Genomic DNA, 15266 nt, shown 5'->3' on the forward strand with positions numbered 1-15266 from the left:
TTCTCAGAGATTATTGGGTTGATCTGTCTTCCAAATTAATTTATTAAACTCACAACTTAATCTCAAATCAAGTTTATTCTCTATCCATATTGTAAAAGCTTTTTTAATGGCAAAACTCGTTTAGAGTAGTCAAATTGTAGATTAGTTTTTTTAAATAATGTAAATATTTTTTTATATGCAGAAAAAAAGAGAGAGTTGACAATCCATTTGTATTATTTAATATAAATTCTTGTAATTTTTCTGTTGAAAAAAAGTTTAATTGAAAAAGGAATGATCCTATATTTTAATATTTGTTTTATATATATATATATATATATATACATGAAAATGACTTTTCTTTGATAAAAAAATCACAGAAGAAAAGCTAAAAAAATAGCTCTCTCTCTCTCTCTCTCTCTAATGTTGAAGGTGCCCTTGGACCTTGTAATGATCATGATGTTCCTTCATGCCTTCTCTGTATTTCCGGTGGGTTGTTGAAGGAGCTTTCAATGCGAAGGTCGCATTTTTCAACGTCATATACACCTCCAAATAAAATTGATGTACAGTGATCTGGAGCTAAATAATCCTACAAGTAGAGCATAAAGGGCCGCAATTACGTTAAAAAAGAGTTGTCATGGTCAATCCTTTTCTTTTCTTTTTTCTTATATAAAACATCGTAATGAAAACTGGAGTTAACAATTGTTTTCTCCCCCTTGCTTCTGTGTCTTTTTAAGCCTCTGTAACTAAGAAATTTCTAGTAGCTTGAACTTGCTATATAGACTCCATAGGAGAAGAACAAAGGTACTACAAAGACAATATCTTGGCGCATATTTGTCACTTCTTGCATCTCTTTCTTGTTCTTATCTTTCCTCCCTTTTCATTCTTAGCTGTCTTTCTAGTGGTAAGTATTCGTGGTAATGGATGAGATCAACGAGACTAATGGCAATGGAAACCATGAAGGAGTTGTTTTGGATATTAAAGATAATTATCCTTCATCTAGCTCCATCAAGGAAGTCTCTGTCTTGAATTTCTCTGTGCCTTTCATGCAAAAGGTGCTGTAACATCTATCTTCTTTCTGTGCCTGTGTTTTCTCCTTGCCATATGATCAAGCCCTGAACCAGAATGTTTTCCCTTTTCTTTAATACCCATATTTCCTACTATTATTTGATTTTCAAGATTACACACCAATTGCATACCCTCAGTTTGCTTCCTCTTAATTAATTTACTCTACATCAGGAATAAGGAATCAAGGTGTTCTTGGCATACATTTCCGTCCAGAAAGATCATCATCATGTCTTGGAATTTATCAGACAAATGGTTTTTCCTTCTTTTTTATTTGAGATTGATGTTGATGAGCTAATTAACGTGTGCAGTTGCTAGCTGAGATAGCCGGAACATACTTCTTGATATTTGCCGGTTGCTCGTCGGTGGCCGTGAATTTGAACTTCGACAAGGTTGTGACACTTCCAGGGATATCATTAACTTGGGGGCTAGCTGTGATGGTCTTGGTTTACTCTGTTGGTCATATCTCTGGTGCCCATTTCAACCCTGCTGTCACCCTTGCCTTTGCCACTTGCAAGAGATTTCCATGGAAACAGGTAAAACCATTGTATCTACCTCGTTGAAATTAGGTACACTACACAAAACAAACCTAGAGGTGTCAGAAATCTTGACGTTAACAATGGTTTTCTCTCTTTATTTTCCCTTAAAAAAAAAAAAACCACTTGCTGTTTTGGCAATTGTCGCTACCAAGAACGAGAACCGTACCAAAAGGTCCGGTTTGTCTCAATATCCAAGTTTTGTCACAAATTGATTACTGGGTTGTTGAGCTGTTGATTACTACTAAGAAATGATTATTAACTCGGTTTAATGAATCATAACCATCCTCTCAATAAAAAAATGTTACATTACCCGGTTTTTCAAGCTCGTTGAGCCATTATTTTGTTTTCTTAAGGTTCCGGCTTACGTAGCATGTCAAGTCATCGGATCAACTCTAGCAGCCGGAACAATCCGATTACTTTTTCAGGGCGATCAAGATCACTTCACAGGAACATTGCCAGCGGGATCCAATCTGCAATCCTTTGTTGTCGAGTTTATAATCACATTCTACCTCATGTTCATCATTTCCGGCGTCGCCACTGATAACAGAGCTGTAAGTTCCTATTCTCATCCCAATCGTTGATTCTTAATTCAGGTCATACAAAGCAACAACCGTATGATTGAGAAAATAGTTCGCACCCGAACCTCTGGTATTCTATTATATGATTAATCAAGTTGCATTGTGTGTCTCACGACATTTAAATTATATGCTACCGTTTGTGCTGACAGTGATTTGGAATAATTTTTTCTTGTCATTCCCCTTCTTGTTTCGTTGTTCATGTAGATTGGCGAACTAGCTGGACTTGCTGTAGGTTCAACCGTGCTGCTTAATGTGATGTTTGCAGGGTATTAATCTAATCCATTTATCTCTATCAGGAACAATTCACAGGATTAATTGTCAATGTTGCCTAAATCATATCATGGTGATGAAATAGATGACTTAATGCAGCTGAATATTCAACAAGAACATAATATTTTATACTGGCACTTGTCGTGACCGATTAGACAAAAAATATACTACGGAGGAAGCGTGATTTCATATCCTTGCTAAATCCAAAATCCCCATTTGTGGCTTCGACTAGAGAGGATTTTCAAATATTTTCGTCAACTGTTTTACAGGCCAATTTCAGGAGCGTCAATGAATCCTGCAAGAAGCTTGGGACCTGCAATTGTGTCCCATCAATACAAGGGCCTATGGATTTACATCGTGTCGCCCATCCTTGGAGCTCAGGCCGGCGCATGGGTGTATAATTTGATGAGGTACACCGATAAACCTCTGCGGGAGATCACCAAGAGTGCGTCGTTCCTGAATGGCAAAGAAAGATCTTGAGACTGAGACTGTGGAATTTGATGTTTTTTTTCCTTTATTTTATATGGCTACCCTGTTTTCCAAGTGATGGCATGTAACTCAAAACCTTAAACAAAGGGAATTCCTTTTTTTTAATTAAGCTTAATGAGAAGGAAAAAGTTTCATTAATTTTGTCTCTTCTTTCTTTGTCGTCTGTGAATGGATCCAATCTTCCAAACCTGGCTGGCATTAATCATGTCACAAAATGTAGAGGGTAATTTCTCCAAATTTAGTCACCATCTATAGAAATCCAGGATGCAATTATGTACCCAATTTCCATTTCTTTTGAGAATTTGCATTCCATTTTCTTTTTTAAAAAAGAAAAAAAAACAAAAATTGTCATGGATCAAATTTTGTGTTAAGATTTTACATTCATAAAAGTTTTGAGAGGGTCCGATTGGTGTTCTAGATTTTGCTTTCATGTGACCGGCAGTGAAAGTAACGTTTGATCAATATTTGTTTATTGAATTTTAAAAAATTAGCATGATTATACTCAATATCCTAAAAAACTATAAAAATTATAAGTTTACTCCCATTTTTTATTTAAGGTTAAAAAATAGCTGAAGTTAAAATATAATGAAAATAATATCCAAATAAAACTTTTAAAAAAATTCTGAAACTTAATTTAATTAATTAAATTTTAAATTTATTATCTAATAATTATGAGTTTAGCTTCCCAGAACAATTAAAAATTTATATAATAATTAACTTTAAATATATAAAATTAATTAAAATATATGTAAATTTATCATAACGCAACATTAATTAAAAAAAACTCTCTAAAAGCTAAGTACCAATTATTGCTAAATCTCATCGAGCTAGTACAAAAATCTAAAATAAAAGGCAAGCCAATACAAAAATCAATTCATGTATTATCCTCTAATTCCTCAACATAATGCTCCCACAACTCCAGAATTCCTTAGGTAGATCTATGAGAACTGGACTCAAATCCTAGCCCCATCTCCAATGATCAAGAACCAACAGCAGCGGCCAAACAGATCAGCGTCGTCCCGCCACAAATCCGCTTCGCCAACCACCTCAAAAGATCCCGTAAAAATCAAGAACCGCATCTCACATTATTTATCTTGCAAAAATCAAGCCTTAGCCTTGGCTTTCGCCTTCGCTTCCACCACTGTGTTGAAATTGAAACTTTCAGTGAGTGTTGTTTTTGTCAACGAAACCAAAGAAGGTGGTGGCGAGTCTTTAAGCAACATGTGAAACCACCAAAAAAAAAAAAAGTTAATAAGAAAAAGAATTAATAGTTATTCATAAGATAAAGATGGGAGACCACGAGAGACGTGCCTCCTTGGTATAATCCTATGGCGCAGGAGGTAGAGAAAGGAATTGCCACATCCTCTGCAAATGGATAAGAACCTCGCTATCCGATCACAAGATTCATGATTTCTAAACTTAATACTTTTAGACGAAGTAAATGTTTAATTGTTCTTGTTATCCGAACACATGGCTCTTGTTTACTTTTAGACGTGAGAAATATTTCACGTTTGATCGTCAGTATATGGCACGAGGCTTGTTTTACGACGGTTGGCTCACAAGAGGTGATCTCTTGGGCTGCCGCCTGCCGCCTGCCGCCATGGACAGTCAAGCACCCATATTTTGAACCCTATCCACGAGGACACGTAATGGCTCAAATCAGACCCCCGCCCCCTGCCTTGCCACATCACTTCTCTTTGTCGTGTCATTACTTTAATAAAAACTAAATGACAGTTAATTCATTTCTCCTCACGAGGAATTATTCAACTTTGATTTTTTTTTAATTTTTTTTAATATTATGTGATAATATGTGCTAATTTTTATTTTATCAAATTATCATGATTGCAATAGTAGATTTGACATATTAATTTTGATTAATTCAAATTTTTTTATTTTATTTTTTAATATTAATTTTATTAAAAATTAGATATGGATTTGATAAATTAATTTAAAATTGTTTTAGTTTTTTTAATTGACTTTTCTTTTTAATTTTATGAGTCAATTTAGAATTGATTTAATATATTTTTATCTTAATATTATTTAAGAATATCTTCTTAAAATTTATTTCAGTCAAACCATATTATATTTTTTTGCAATGATATCATCTTTACACCTATCGAGTTCATCAAGTTATATAAAATTAACCAAGATAACGATTTTTTTTTATAAGAACTGTTTTTATATATATTCAGAAGGCATTGCCAAAGAGTTCAAAGTAAAAAAAAAAAGATTCATTGATGTCATTGGAGGGTCATGGATTTCAAATAATATATGATGCAAGCAGCTCGGTACTGTAGTGGTACTGTAGTTAGAGTTCTCCATATTCCCTAATGAGAGCATCTTTAAATTTGAAGATTAAATTCTAGAGAAGGATATTTAGGGATAGTTCAGAGCAATGGAATTGCTCCAGGCTGTCCGAATAACAAATGTTGGCTGAGATGCTCTTATAAGATGCTTTTGTTTACGAATCAGTAAGCAGCCAATTGGTCCTGAAACAATCATGCACTGACCAAATGCAATTCTCCAGCAGCAGTTTCTGGGTTCCCTATACCTCAAGAACATGGCATAGCTGCAAAGCTTGGTACTGAGACAATCATGCTTTCCTGATTTTTATCCTTAAGAAAGTTGTAAAAAAGATGGTTGTCAGATTAGGAGCTAAAGTCAGCATATGCTCTGGAGTCTGGACCAAGAAGTATAGTTGCGAAGAACACGAAATCTGGGCAACCAGATGTCGTCCAGACCACAATTCACCTAGGAAAGAGCAAGATCTCTATGCTCACACTAATCTATGAAGGCCATTTAATCAGTATGTCCAGAAAAACTGAAGTTCACATCATGATAAATGCCTGTCAGTTTATTTTCAGGCAGAGCGCTGGAATCAGAATTCTAAAATCGCTCGAGAAAAGGTCTCCCATGCGCATTAAGCATTTGGAACTCTCAACGTTTCCTAGTTTACTTCATTATTGAAACCATTTCCACGGCTCTAAGAACAAAATACAACAGTTTGTGCCACTTTTCTTTGTTTAGCTTTTCACACAGCATTATCAATTTGCTACTGATTACACATGTAGGTTATACTAAGCCACACCGGATTGTTGATATAGCTTTGTATTGCATAATTCCTACCGAACCAGTCATGTTTAAAGGGCTGTAAGTCTTCCCCATCATGTAATATTTACAAACTACAACTGATGGATACAGATGTGCATTATGATCGAGAAATCAATGAATTCATGGAACCATTTTAGGATGGCATGCCTGACTAGAGTAAAATGTTACAAAAACTTTAGCACTGCAGTTGAAGGTTAGACTTTTCTTTTATCGTCACAATCCAATTGTATAGAAACCTCGGTATCAAATCTGTGCAGGGACGTTGTTTGGAGTGGTACTGTTGATACCAGAAACATCCCTCAGCCTTGCTCTTGGAATAATAACAGGTCTACAGCATATTAGAGCGAACAACATCTCCATCATAAATAAAACCATGCTAATCCATATGAATATATGACGGACGCATCATATATTTCAGGGATACCACCTCCAGGCCGGTATTCAGCTCGTTGTTCAATTATCACCTTCAAGCAGGAAGCAGGAAAGTCACCTTCCCTAAAACATTTTATCTTCTACGCCGAAGTCTGGGATTCAGAAACGTAGCCAGCAGCAAGAGGTGCAACCTTAAGAAAATTCAATAAAATGCGGATAGGCTCTCTTTTGAATTTTAAAATGCATGGATGGCTTTTGGTGGCAAGGGTTTTCCCATCAACAGAGAGAAAGTCCACACAGATGCAAATGAACAATGAAGCAAGTCAGAACAAGCACCCTGAAAGATTAAAGAAATCATATCAGCCGTTTTGACTACAGGCCATGATTTGGAATAATTTATACAGCATTTCTACAAACAGAACATGTTAGACTCTGTAATGTGTATCGGGATCGACCTCATTATTCCAAGATTCTGTTACAAGATAGCCTCTTCTTATTATAGGTCATGCCAGAATGGAAAGGGGCTCCTAAAAGACAAGGTAAAAATAAATATCACCAATTCCTCTGCCAAAATGGAGGGTACGTTGCTGCCACCTTCACTTTCATATATTGCTAGCAAGGGTTTTCATGCTAACAAGAGAACCAAAATGCCTCGACAGTCTGGTCCAAGTTACTTTGCTTAATATTATCCCCCAAGTTCTCAAATGGCAGTATCAGTTAGAAAACATATTTCAAACAAAACTGGCAAAGCTTAAAGCATTATAATGCAGGACAGTTTCACACAAAAAAAATTATTACTAACACTGCAGCTTCCTTGCTTAATGAAAAAAAGTACCTGAAAGACCCCAAGATTCCTGTTATAATGTGACTCTGGTAGTGTCAACAAAACAGAGAATTGAAACTTGTGATTAGGTGGTATAACCCGAGCCTCCAAGCTCTTGACATCTCCAATATTCTCTTTACAATCTTCGGCATCACAAGCAACGCCACCACAAGGTTTTATGGACACAAATGGAACAGGACTGTTCTTTGTATAATCGAAATTCAAATCCTGCCTTATTTGTATTGGTTCCTCCACCAAATATCTCATTATAAAGCCACTAAGCATAGCCAAGAACACCAATAATCCACACAAAATGACCTCCAGAATGAATGTCAGATTCTGGGAATTGCAGCTGAAGCTCTTCAAGATCTTCCCAAGTTGCATCTTTGGTGAACAGATTAGACCATTTAATTAATCCAGCAGCCACAGCCCTGTCTCCTTTCCTCATAATCCTACGTTCCAAAATCTCTATAGGACTCACCGTCACCTTGTTTGACTCATCTGTTACTGGAACTATTGAAGATACAACTGCATTATCTCCAATCTTCTTTTTCCACAAGGAAACATGGAATACTAGGTGGATATTGTTGTTGCTGTTAACAACAGCTTGTAGGATACTTTGTCAATCTTCCGAATGACTTTATATGAAACAAAATATCTTGGATTCAACTTCATATTTCTTCTTAAAGCTACTATTGTTTGCCTGTAAGGTTGCAGCCTTAAATACACCCAGTCTCCAACCATTAATGTTCTTTTTGTCCCCTTCTTATCTGCCAATTGTTTCATCATGTTTCTTGCCATTTCTAATTGTCTCTGTAATCCTTGATTCATTTCATTCCTTTTCTGCAATAATCTTGTTTCTTGCCATTTCTCTTCTCTCTCTCCTTCTCACCTGAAATCAAACATTATTTTATCTTTTTATTTTAAGATTTATTCTCTTTCTTCATTTTTCTTCTTATATTTCTTTCCTTTTGGGTTTACTGACAATGTTTTTTTTTTTTTAATTAAAAGCCGGAATAAAACACATTGTTAAGGTAAATATTTTTCATCTTTTTTTGTGTTTTTTTAATCATTTTTTGGGTTCAATTTTGTGTTAATAATTTTATAAATTACCAAATGACATGAATTTTAGTTGTTATTGAAATAATTTTTACATTATTTTGTTGAATTTTAGTTATTTTGTTTCAAATTTGATGTTCAATTTCAATTAAATGTGTAGAATTAATTTTAATTATTATTTTTTATTTATTCCATTTAGAATAATTTTTTTGTAAATTTAGGATTAAAAATATTATCACTTAGAAATAATTGTGTTGAATTTTAATAGTTAGTGTAATAATTTTTGCATTATTTTGTTGAATTTTAGTTGTTGTTTTTTTCAATTTTGTTGTTCAATTTCAATTAAATGTGTAGGATTAATTTTAATTAATATTTTGAATATTTGTAAATTTAGAATAATTTGTTGTAAATTTATTGTTAAAAATATTATAGAGTGGAAAATAAAAAAAAATTACGAAATTAAATTATGCTACATTGTTTGAAGAAATTGAATAATATCTACTGGTTTGTGGTATATATATTGTGTATTTGCATGTTTAAGAGTTTTAGGTAGTTATAGGAGAGATGCTGCTGAATTTTAAAAAAAAAAATAGGAATCTTTTATTTTTTTTATCTGTTAATTTGTGTAGATGCCTATAAAAAAGTTTATTGCTCATCACGAAAAAAAAATCGTTGCGAGTTTTTCTTGTAGTGATACTGATAACCACGAGTCATTTGGTGTTGACAAAAAATAAGTACATGAGGCAAAAACATCAACTTACGATGTGGGTTCATCCAGTGTGATACCATAATGTCGAAGAGGGTCCCTTCACAGTAGAATCATTTTACCTGCAAGTACAATACCTAGTGGAAGGACGACATTTCAATGTAAGTTTATTTTGCTTTTACAATGACATGTTTAATATTTTAAAAAAAATGATATCATTTAACGAATGCAATTTCAGGTTTGCAAACATTGAGGATGCGAGAAGAATAACATCAACCTTTAAATCGTTGGTGGAAATTTCATTGTTTCAATGGAACTACGTTTCCAAACATCCTAAATGGAAATAGTAGATCAATACCTGATTTTCAAGGTTCAAAGTTTGTATTAACTTAAATGTTTTTTATGTTGATTTGGGTTGTTTATTGAAATTATTGGAATTTTTCTTTTATAAATTTTTACTTCAAGAGAAAATTTGAATAGAAAAGAGCTGATAATAATATTGTGATGAGGGTTTAAAAGAATCACGTTGCAACTAAATAAGATCAAATTCAGGATAATTTCTTTTTATTTCAAATATTAAAATTTTATTTTTCATTTACTAACAGATAATTGACTTGTACCATATAGGTTGTGTGATTTTTAGTACGAGGCTTAAAAAAAAGTCAAAAAATATGTGAAAGAAAGAGAGTTTCCAGGTTGGAATGATATGATGATTTGGAAGGATTTCAGATTGTTATATGTCTTAGAGGCTGTATGGGCAGAATACATTCAGTACATGATGTCCACACATTTCACCAAATGATCACTGTCCCATACAGAGAACCTGAACTGACATGTTGACGATTCCATTACCACAGTCACTCGTGGCTCTGTTCTATTCATTTTGCATGTGAAGCGGATGGTAAGATTTTTTTTATTACATCTATTTTTTTATTAGTTATTTTTTATAAATACATTTAACTAACAATATTTTTTTATTACAATCTATAATTTTTGGATGCAAGTCAAGCTTGATAGAGTTTTTTGTTGAAATGCATGTGCGAAGTGATGATCGCCAAAAAGAGTTGTGATAGTTCATTAATAGTCGAGCTCAATACTTTATGATATATTGGTTTTCAATCATTTTTTTCTTAAGTTATTATTTCCTTGAATTTCATAAATTTATTTTTTCTTTTCAGGATACATATAACAACCAATTAAAGAAGAGATACGGGGATAATCATTTGACCTATTCAAATATCGATCTGGATTTATGGTTGGAGGCGAGATCGTCTCGTAACCCAATAAAAATCGGGTGTATAGATTCTTTAACAAAATGGTCGAGAACTTGTGGATGACTAGTAGTGCTTCGATACTTGAATGCTCCCAATCAATTATGAGCATTCAAATTTTAAAGTTTAAGTCGATGTTAGAGCAATGGGTATAGGATTGGAACATGGGCGGAGACAGGGGGAGGCTGGCCCCTGCAAGGAAAAAAATTTTCCAGCCTTCTTTAAATTCATTCCTAGTATTCTTATAAAACACTGCATAAATCACAGCATTTTGGCCCCTTTTGATTTTATATTTTGGTTCCGCCCCTGGATTGGAAGACCCATCTTAATGATAAATATGCATGATTCACTCTTAATTATGAAGAATGTTGTTGATTGATAATGGATATGAGATCATAGATGGATGGTTTATGTGCACCCTCTAATTGGCCCTATAATCCCATTAGCAACCAGCATACTCCTCCTTCAGCATGGTTTCTATTTTAGATTTATTGTATTTGAACGTATAAGTGTTTAAATTTAAAATAAATATGATAGAAATCATAATATTTGATTTTTATACTAATTTATTTGATTTTAATTGTTTTTTTACATATGTTCAATATATTTTTAAAATATTACTGACGGGGTTATTGATGGCACAAATCCATCAATATATTCTAGAGAATTGAAAAAGAATTACTAGAAATGTTACTATTACTAATGGGATTACCGACAGAACTAGACCGTTGATATATTATAGAGAGTTGGAAAAAAAATTACTGCAAATTTAATTGTTATGATTAATGTCTAATGGAATTACAAATGATATTTTATTAGTGATATATTATATTTATTAATGGATATATTAACAAAATAAAATTGGTAATTTGGTTGTTGACATGCCTTATTTATTTGTAGATAGACTCACTAACAATCTATAAATTATCGACAAGAGTATTTTTAATAGATAGTTTTTATTAGTGAGTATGTGAGCAACATACATACCTATGGACTACTAATATAAATACTAATATAAATTTCCGTAAGCAAAATTATTAAATCTGGTAACGCTAGAGCTCTCAGTTTGTTGTTTTCTATCATTGTAATTCCTTGTTAATGATATAATTGCCTTGGGTTCAAGCCTCTAATATCAATTTGTCAAGAATTAATCTGAGACCTATAGAAAATAGAACTGAGAATTAGAAGAGATGAGAAGAAGAAGAGACATTCTGCAATACCGAAAGCTCATTCAATTTTCAAGAAAGTGTTCTTCACAGCGTTGTTCTTATTTATAAATTCTCTGACTAACTGATTTACCAATAATTCTGTTACATTCATCAACAGCTTTAACTAACTATAACAGCTTTTCCTGCCAATCTCTTTCTTTTGGTATTTTTCTTCATTTTGCCCAGTCCAGGAGCAGCTGCTGCTGTAACATCGTCATCGTTTTTTTTTTTAAATTGGCGGTTCCATTGATATTAAACGAAAGATGAGGTAACACTTAGGGTTAGGGTTTTGGAATGTTTTTTGGGTTTCCATTGCGATTTGATCGAAGAAATCTGAAACCATTTTTCTCTCCCTCTTGCTGTTTCTGCAGCTACAGTTCGTTCATTTCGTTTCGGGTCGATAGTGCCACGTGGTGTGTGGCAGTTCTTCTTGCACGCGCGGCATGATTTTACCCGTACGATCCTCCAGCCCTTGGCTTTGTCACTCTAGGTGAACAGATAATCATAATAATTAATGATTCGAAAGAGACCTATCAAAAGAAGAAAATAATTACTTTAATATAAACGACAAGGGAGTTCATATTTTATTTTTTATTTTATTTAAAAAAAGGACACGAGAGCTACTATTTTATTACAATTTGCAAGCTGTTAATTAACAAAAGATGATTTTTTATTATTGTCGTATTTTATTTTTAATTGATCGTGTGAAACTAATAGTAACAATGTTGAGCTTGTGTACTCAGGTATTTTGCAGAGTTGATCTGCGCCTGGAAATGGTCACCAATAAAGTTTGTATAACATGATATTTTTATTTTACTTTGAGTCATATTCTAAAAATAAAAATTATTTTTTAATAAATAATATATCACGTTGTTAGATTTAAGTTTAAGTGTTCTTTATGTTCTTTAATTTTTTGTGTTTGGATCCATTTTTATGAAGAAATTTATGAATTTTTATGTTTTTTTATATTTAATCTATTTTGATTCTGGGTCTTTGTTTTTTGTTTGTTTTTCAAATTCATCTAATCTAGTCTATTCAATATGGTCAACCTAGTTAGGTTTATCTAGTATGGTCAACTCGATCGGGTCAACTTGGTCGGGTCAAAATTGGGCCTATCTTTTATATCCTTTTTGGTTTGTCATTTTTTTTGTTAAGTTTTTTGGTTTAAGAGTGTGTTTGACGAATAATTTTTAAGCTTATATTGAGTAGTTTTTTCTCTTTTTTTAAGGAAATTAGGGTCTTGCCAAACATGATCTTACAAAGATAAAAAAAATAGTAAAAAAAAATATCTTTTTATGTGTTGGATACATCTATGTATCAAATATATATATATATATATATATATATATAATAATCATATTTTTGCTTATATATATATATATAGTGTGTTTTAGTATTTTTATATAGAATTAAAAAAAATTGCATTCACTTTATATTTAATAATCAGTTTATTGAATCTATGAGAACTTGGTCAATATTTTATTAACCCCTGAAATTTTAATTCATAAAATTAATTATCAATATTCTAGTATAAATGTTGGATATATAAGTAGGTTAATATTTAAATATCATGAATTAACTAGAAAATTCTCATAATTATTTTAGATATTTATTAATTTTAATTGGAAGTATTTTTTATTACAAAATACAAATTGTGCAAAATCATTTTCATAAGACTTCATTTGGGCAGCCCATAATAAATGTGAAAATTCATTTTCATAAAAATTCAGTTTATTGAATTAGTTGCATTCCATTAGTCATTTAGGTAGACATATTGATTATAATTAGATGATTTATGATCTTTAAAATATATCGATGTAGGATGCATGCATAGATTTTATTTTTAGAAAGGTGCATTTTGTAATTTTCGTAGAGAAATACATGAGCTAGTAGTTAAGTATAACAAGTCAAATCATTACACTAAACCTAGTGTAGGTTCCTTCACATGAGGAGATGGAATATGAGCCACATGGACGTCGAATTCAAAATGTTGCAAGTATTTGTTACTTTTTATAAGCTTGGAAAAAATCATTACATTTTATTTATTGATTAATAATTTCAATTTATGTTATGTTAGGTCGGACAATTGTTACATGATGGTCGTTATGCTGTGGTTGATCTTCATGATCTCAATGATGATGAACTTCCTTGTTATTATGCATTTTCTTGATTTAAGCTATGTTATACCACACTTGACCTATGAGAAAAGACATTGATTTTATATGATGTTGTTTAAGAGATAAGACCACATAGACATGTAAAAATCATGTTAGTAATGAAGTCGAACCATTCACTTGTTGGCATAAAATGCATATATAAGCTCAAATGTATTATTTTATTGTGTTATTTTTGTAGTTATGAGTTATTTTTATTTTTATTATTTTTATAATATTATTTTATTTAATTATCATGTTGATTTTAATATTGTCTTACATATTATATATTTTCATATTTATTTTAGATAAATATAATTTAAAATATTTAATTAACAGAAAAATATATTAACAGGTTGTTTAAATCTCAAATCATCCATTTACACCTAAAATAAATTTACATTGTTATATTTTGTTATCATCATTATCAATTATCTTTATAATTAATAAATAAAAATAATGTTAAAATATCATATTCTCAATTATAAATTTATGTTTCGATAATTTATTGATTTGTTTAGGCTTCGGTTGTAGTGGATTTGATGCTATGTTTTATATAATAGATGAGTTTGATTCTATGCTAAAATTGTATTGTCATAGCACAACATTTATTTATATTAACATTTATATGTTAAAGAATTGCTATTAATGTAACATATATATATATATATGTGTGTGTGTGTGTGTGTGTGTGTGTATTTCCCATTTACTATATCTTGAAATCTTTTAGCTATCGGTAAAAGACACCAAGTCCGTAAAAGGCAGATCGCCGGTGATGGGTTTTTTATTTGTTTTATTCATAAAAAGCAGATTCTCTTCCACTACTCAATAGTGACCAAAACAAGCCCACATGCAGGCAAACACGTCTCCGTGAATCAGGATAAGCATCAAGTGGATGGTTGAAGACTAGCCATGATAGATTTTACAAACTCACCTGCAAACAAAAATCTTTATTTATTTACAAGAGGGGAGTAATAAAGAAGAACTAATTTGGGTTCAGCCTCCTCCCCTCGTAGAAGGGGAGGGTCCTACAACAAGTGATGGTATTAACATAACGCGGTTTGTTGTCGTCAACGTAAAACAAAGGTACCCTACGATTGATGCCGAGTTGAATTCCACCATTATATAAGTGCTCCTCCTTCGTTTTTTTCCCTCTTTTCTCCTCCTAGCAGTAACATACTACTCGACAACCCTACGATTGACCTTTTAGTTTTTTAGCACCTTACCTCCTCCTTCTCTCTCCTCTCTCCCCCCCTCTCTTTCTCTCTCTCCCCCTCTCTTTATTTTTTTAAAAAAAGAAAAAAGAAAACCGGTGCTTGGCTTAGCGGTCCCTTTCACTGCATCTGGGTTCGAGCTCTAGCGTGCCTCTCTCTCTCTTCTCCTCTCTTTATTTTTTTTAAAAAAGAAAAAAGCAAACTGGTGCTTGGCTTAGCGGTAGAAGGGACTTGTCTCCTTCCACTGCATCTGGGTTCGAGCTCTAGCGTGCACGTCTGTTACCCCCGCGGTGTCTTACATGCTTACTGGGTTTGCAGGGTATTCAGTGGACCGTGGGGATTAGTCGTGATGCACGCAAACTGACCCAGACACCCCACATAAATTAAAAGGAAAAGAAAAGAAAAGAAAAAACAGTTCAATGAATAAAATAT

The 15266-nt window shown here is 32.5% G+C and overlaps 1 protein-coding gene, 1 long non-coding RNA gene and 1 pseudogene across 2 annotated transcripts; 1 reads left to right on the forward strand and 2 right to left on the reverse strand.

Annotated features, from left to right (window-relative positions):
• The first annotated feature begins 607 nt into the window (after nucleotides 1–607).
• On the forward strand, nucleotides 608–3055 carry LOC105114710 (aquaporin NIP1-2-like). The gene is made up of 5 exons (XM_011011348.1): nucleotides 608–1031; nucleotides 1353–1577; nucleotides 1934–2131; nucleotides 2363–2424; nucleotides 2698–3055. The coding sequence occupies exons 1-5, from the start codon at nucleotides 897–899 to the stop codon at nucleotides 2906–2908; spliced, it is 831 nt and encodes a 276-aa protein (XP_011009650.1). The 5' UTR covers nucleotides 608–896; the 3' UTR covers nucleotides 2909–3055.
• A 662-nt stretch (nucleotides 3056–3717) lies between these two features.
• LOC105114711 (uncharacterized) lies at nucleotides 3718–4471 on the reverse strand. The gene is made up of 2 exons (XR_840191.1): nucleotides 4229–4471; nucleotides 3718–4127 (listed from the first exon to the last, which is right to left on the reverse strand). It is a non-coding gene; the product is annotated as an uncharacterized LOC105114711 (long non-coding RNA).
• Nucleotides 4472–6271: 1800 nt separating this feature from the next.
• Nucleotides 6272–8134, reverse strand: LOC105114724 (uncharacterized; annotated as a pseudogene).
• Between the last annotated feature and the right edge of the window lie 7132 nt (nucleotides 8135–15266).

The sequence above is a fragment of the Populus euphratica genome, unplaced genomic scaffold, assembly GCF_000495115.2.
Source record: "Populus euphratica unplaced genomic scaffold, PopEup_1.0 scaffold562.1, whole genome shotgun sequence".
NCBI classification, from domain to species: Eukaryota; Viridiplantae; Streptophyta; class Magnoliopsida; order Malpighiales; family Salicaceae; genus Populus; species Populus euphratica.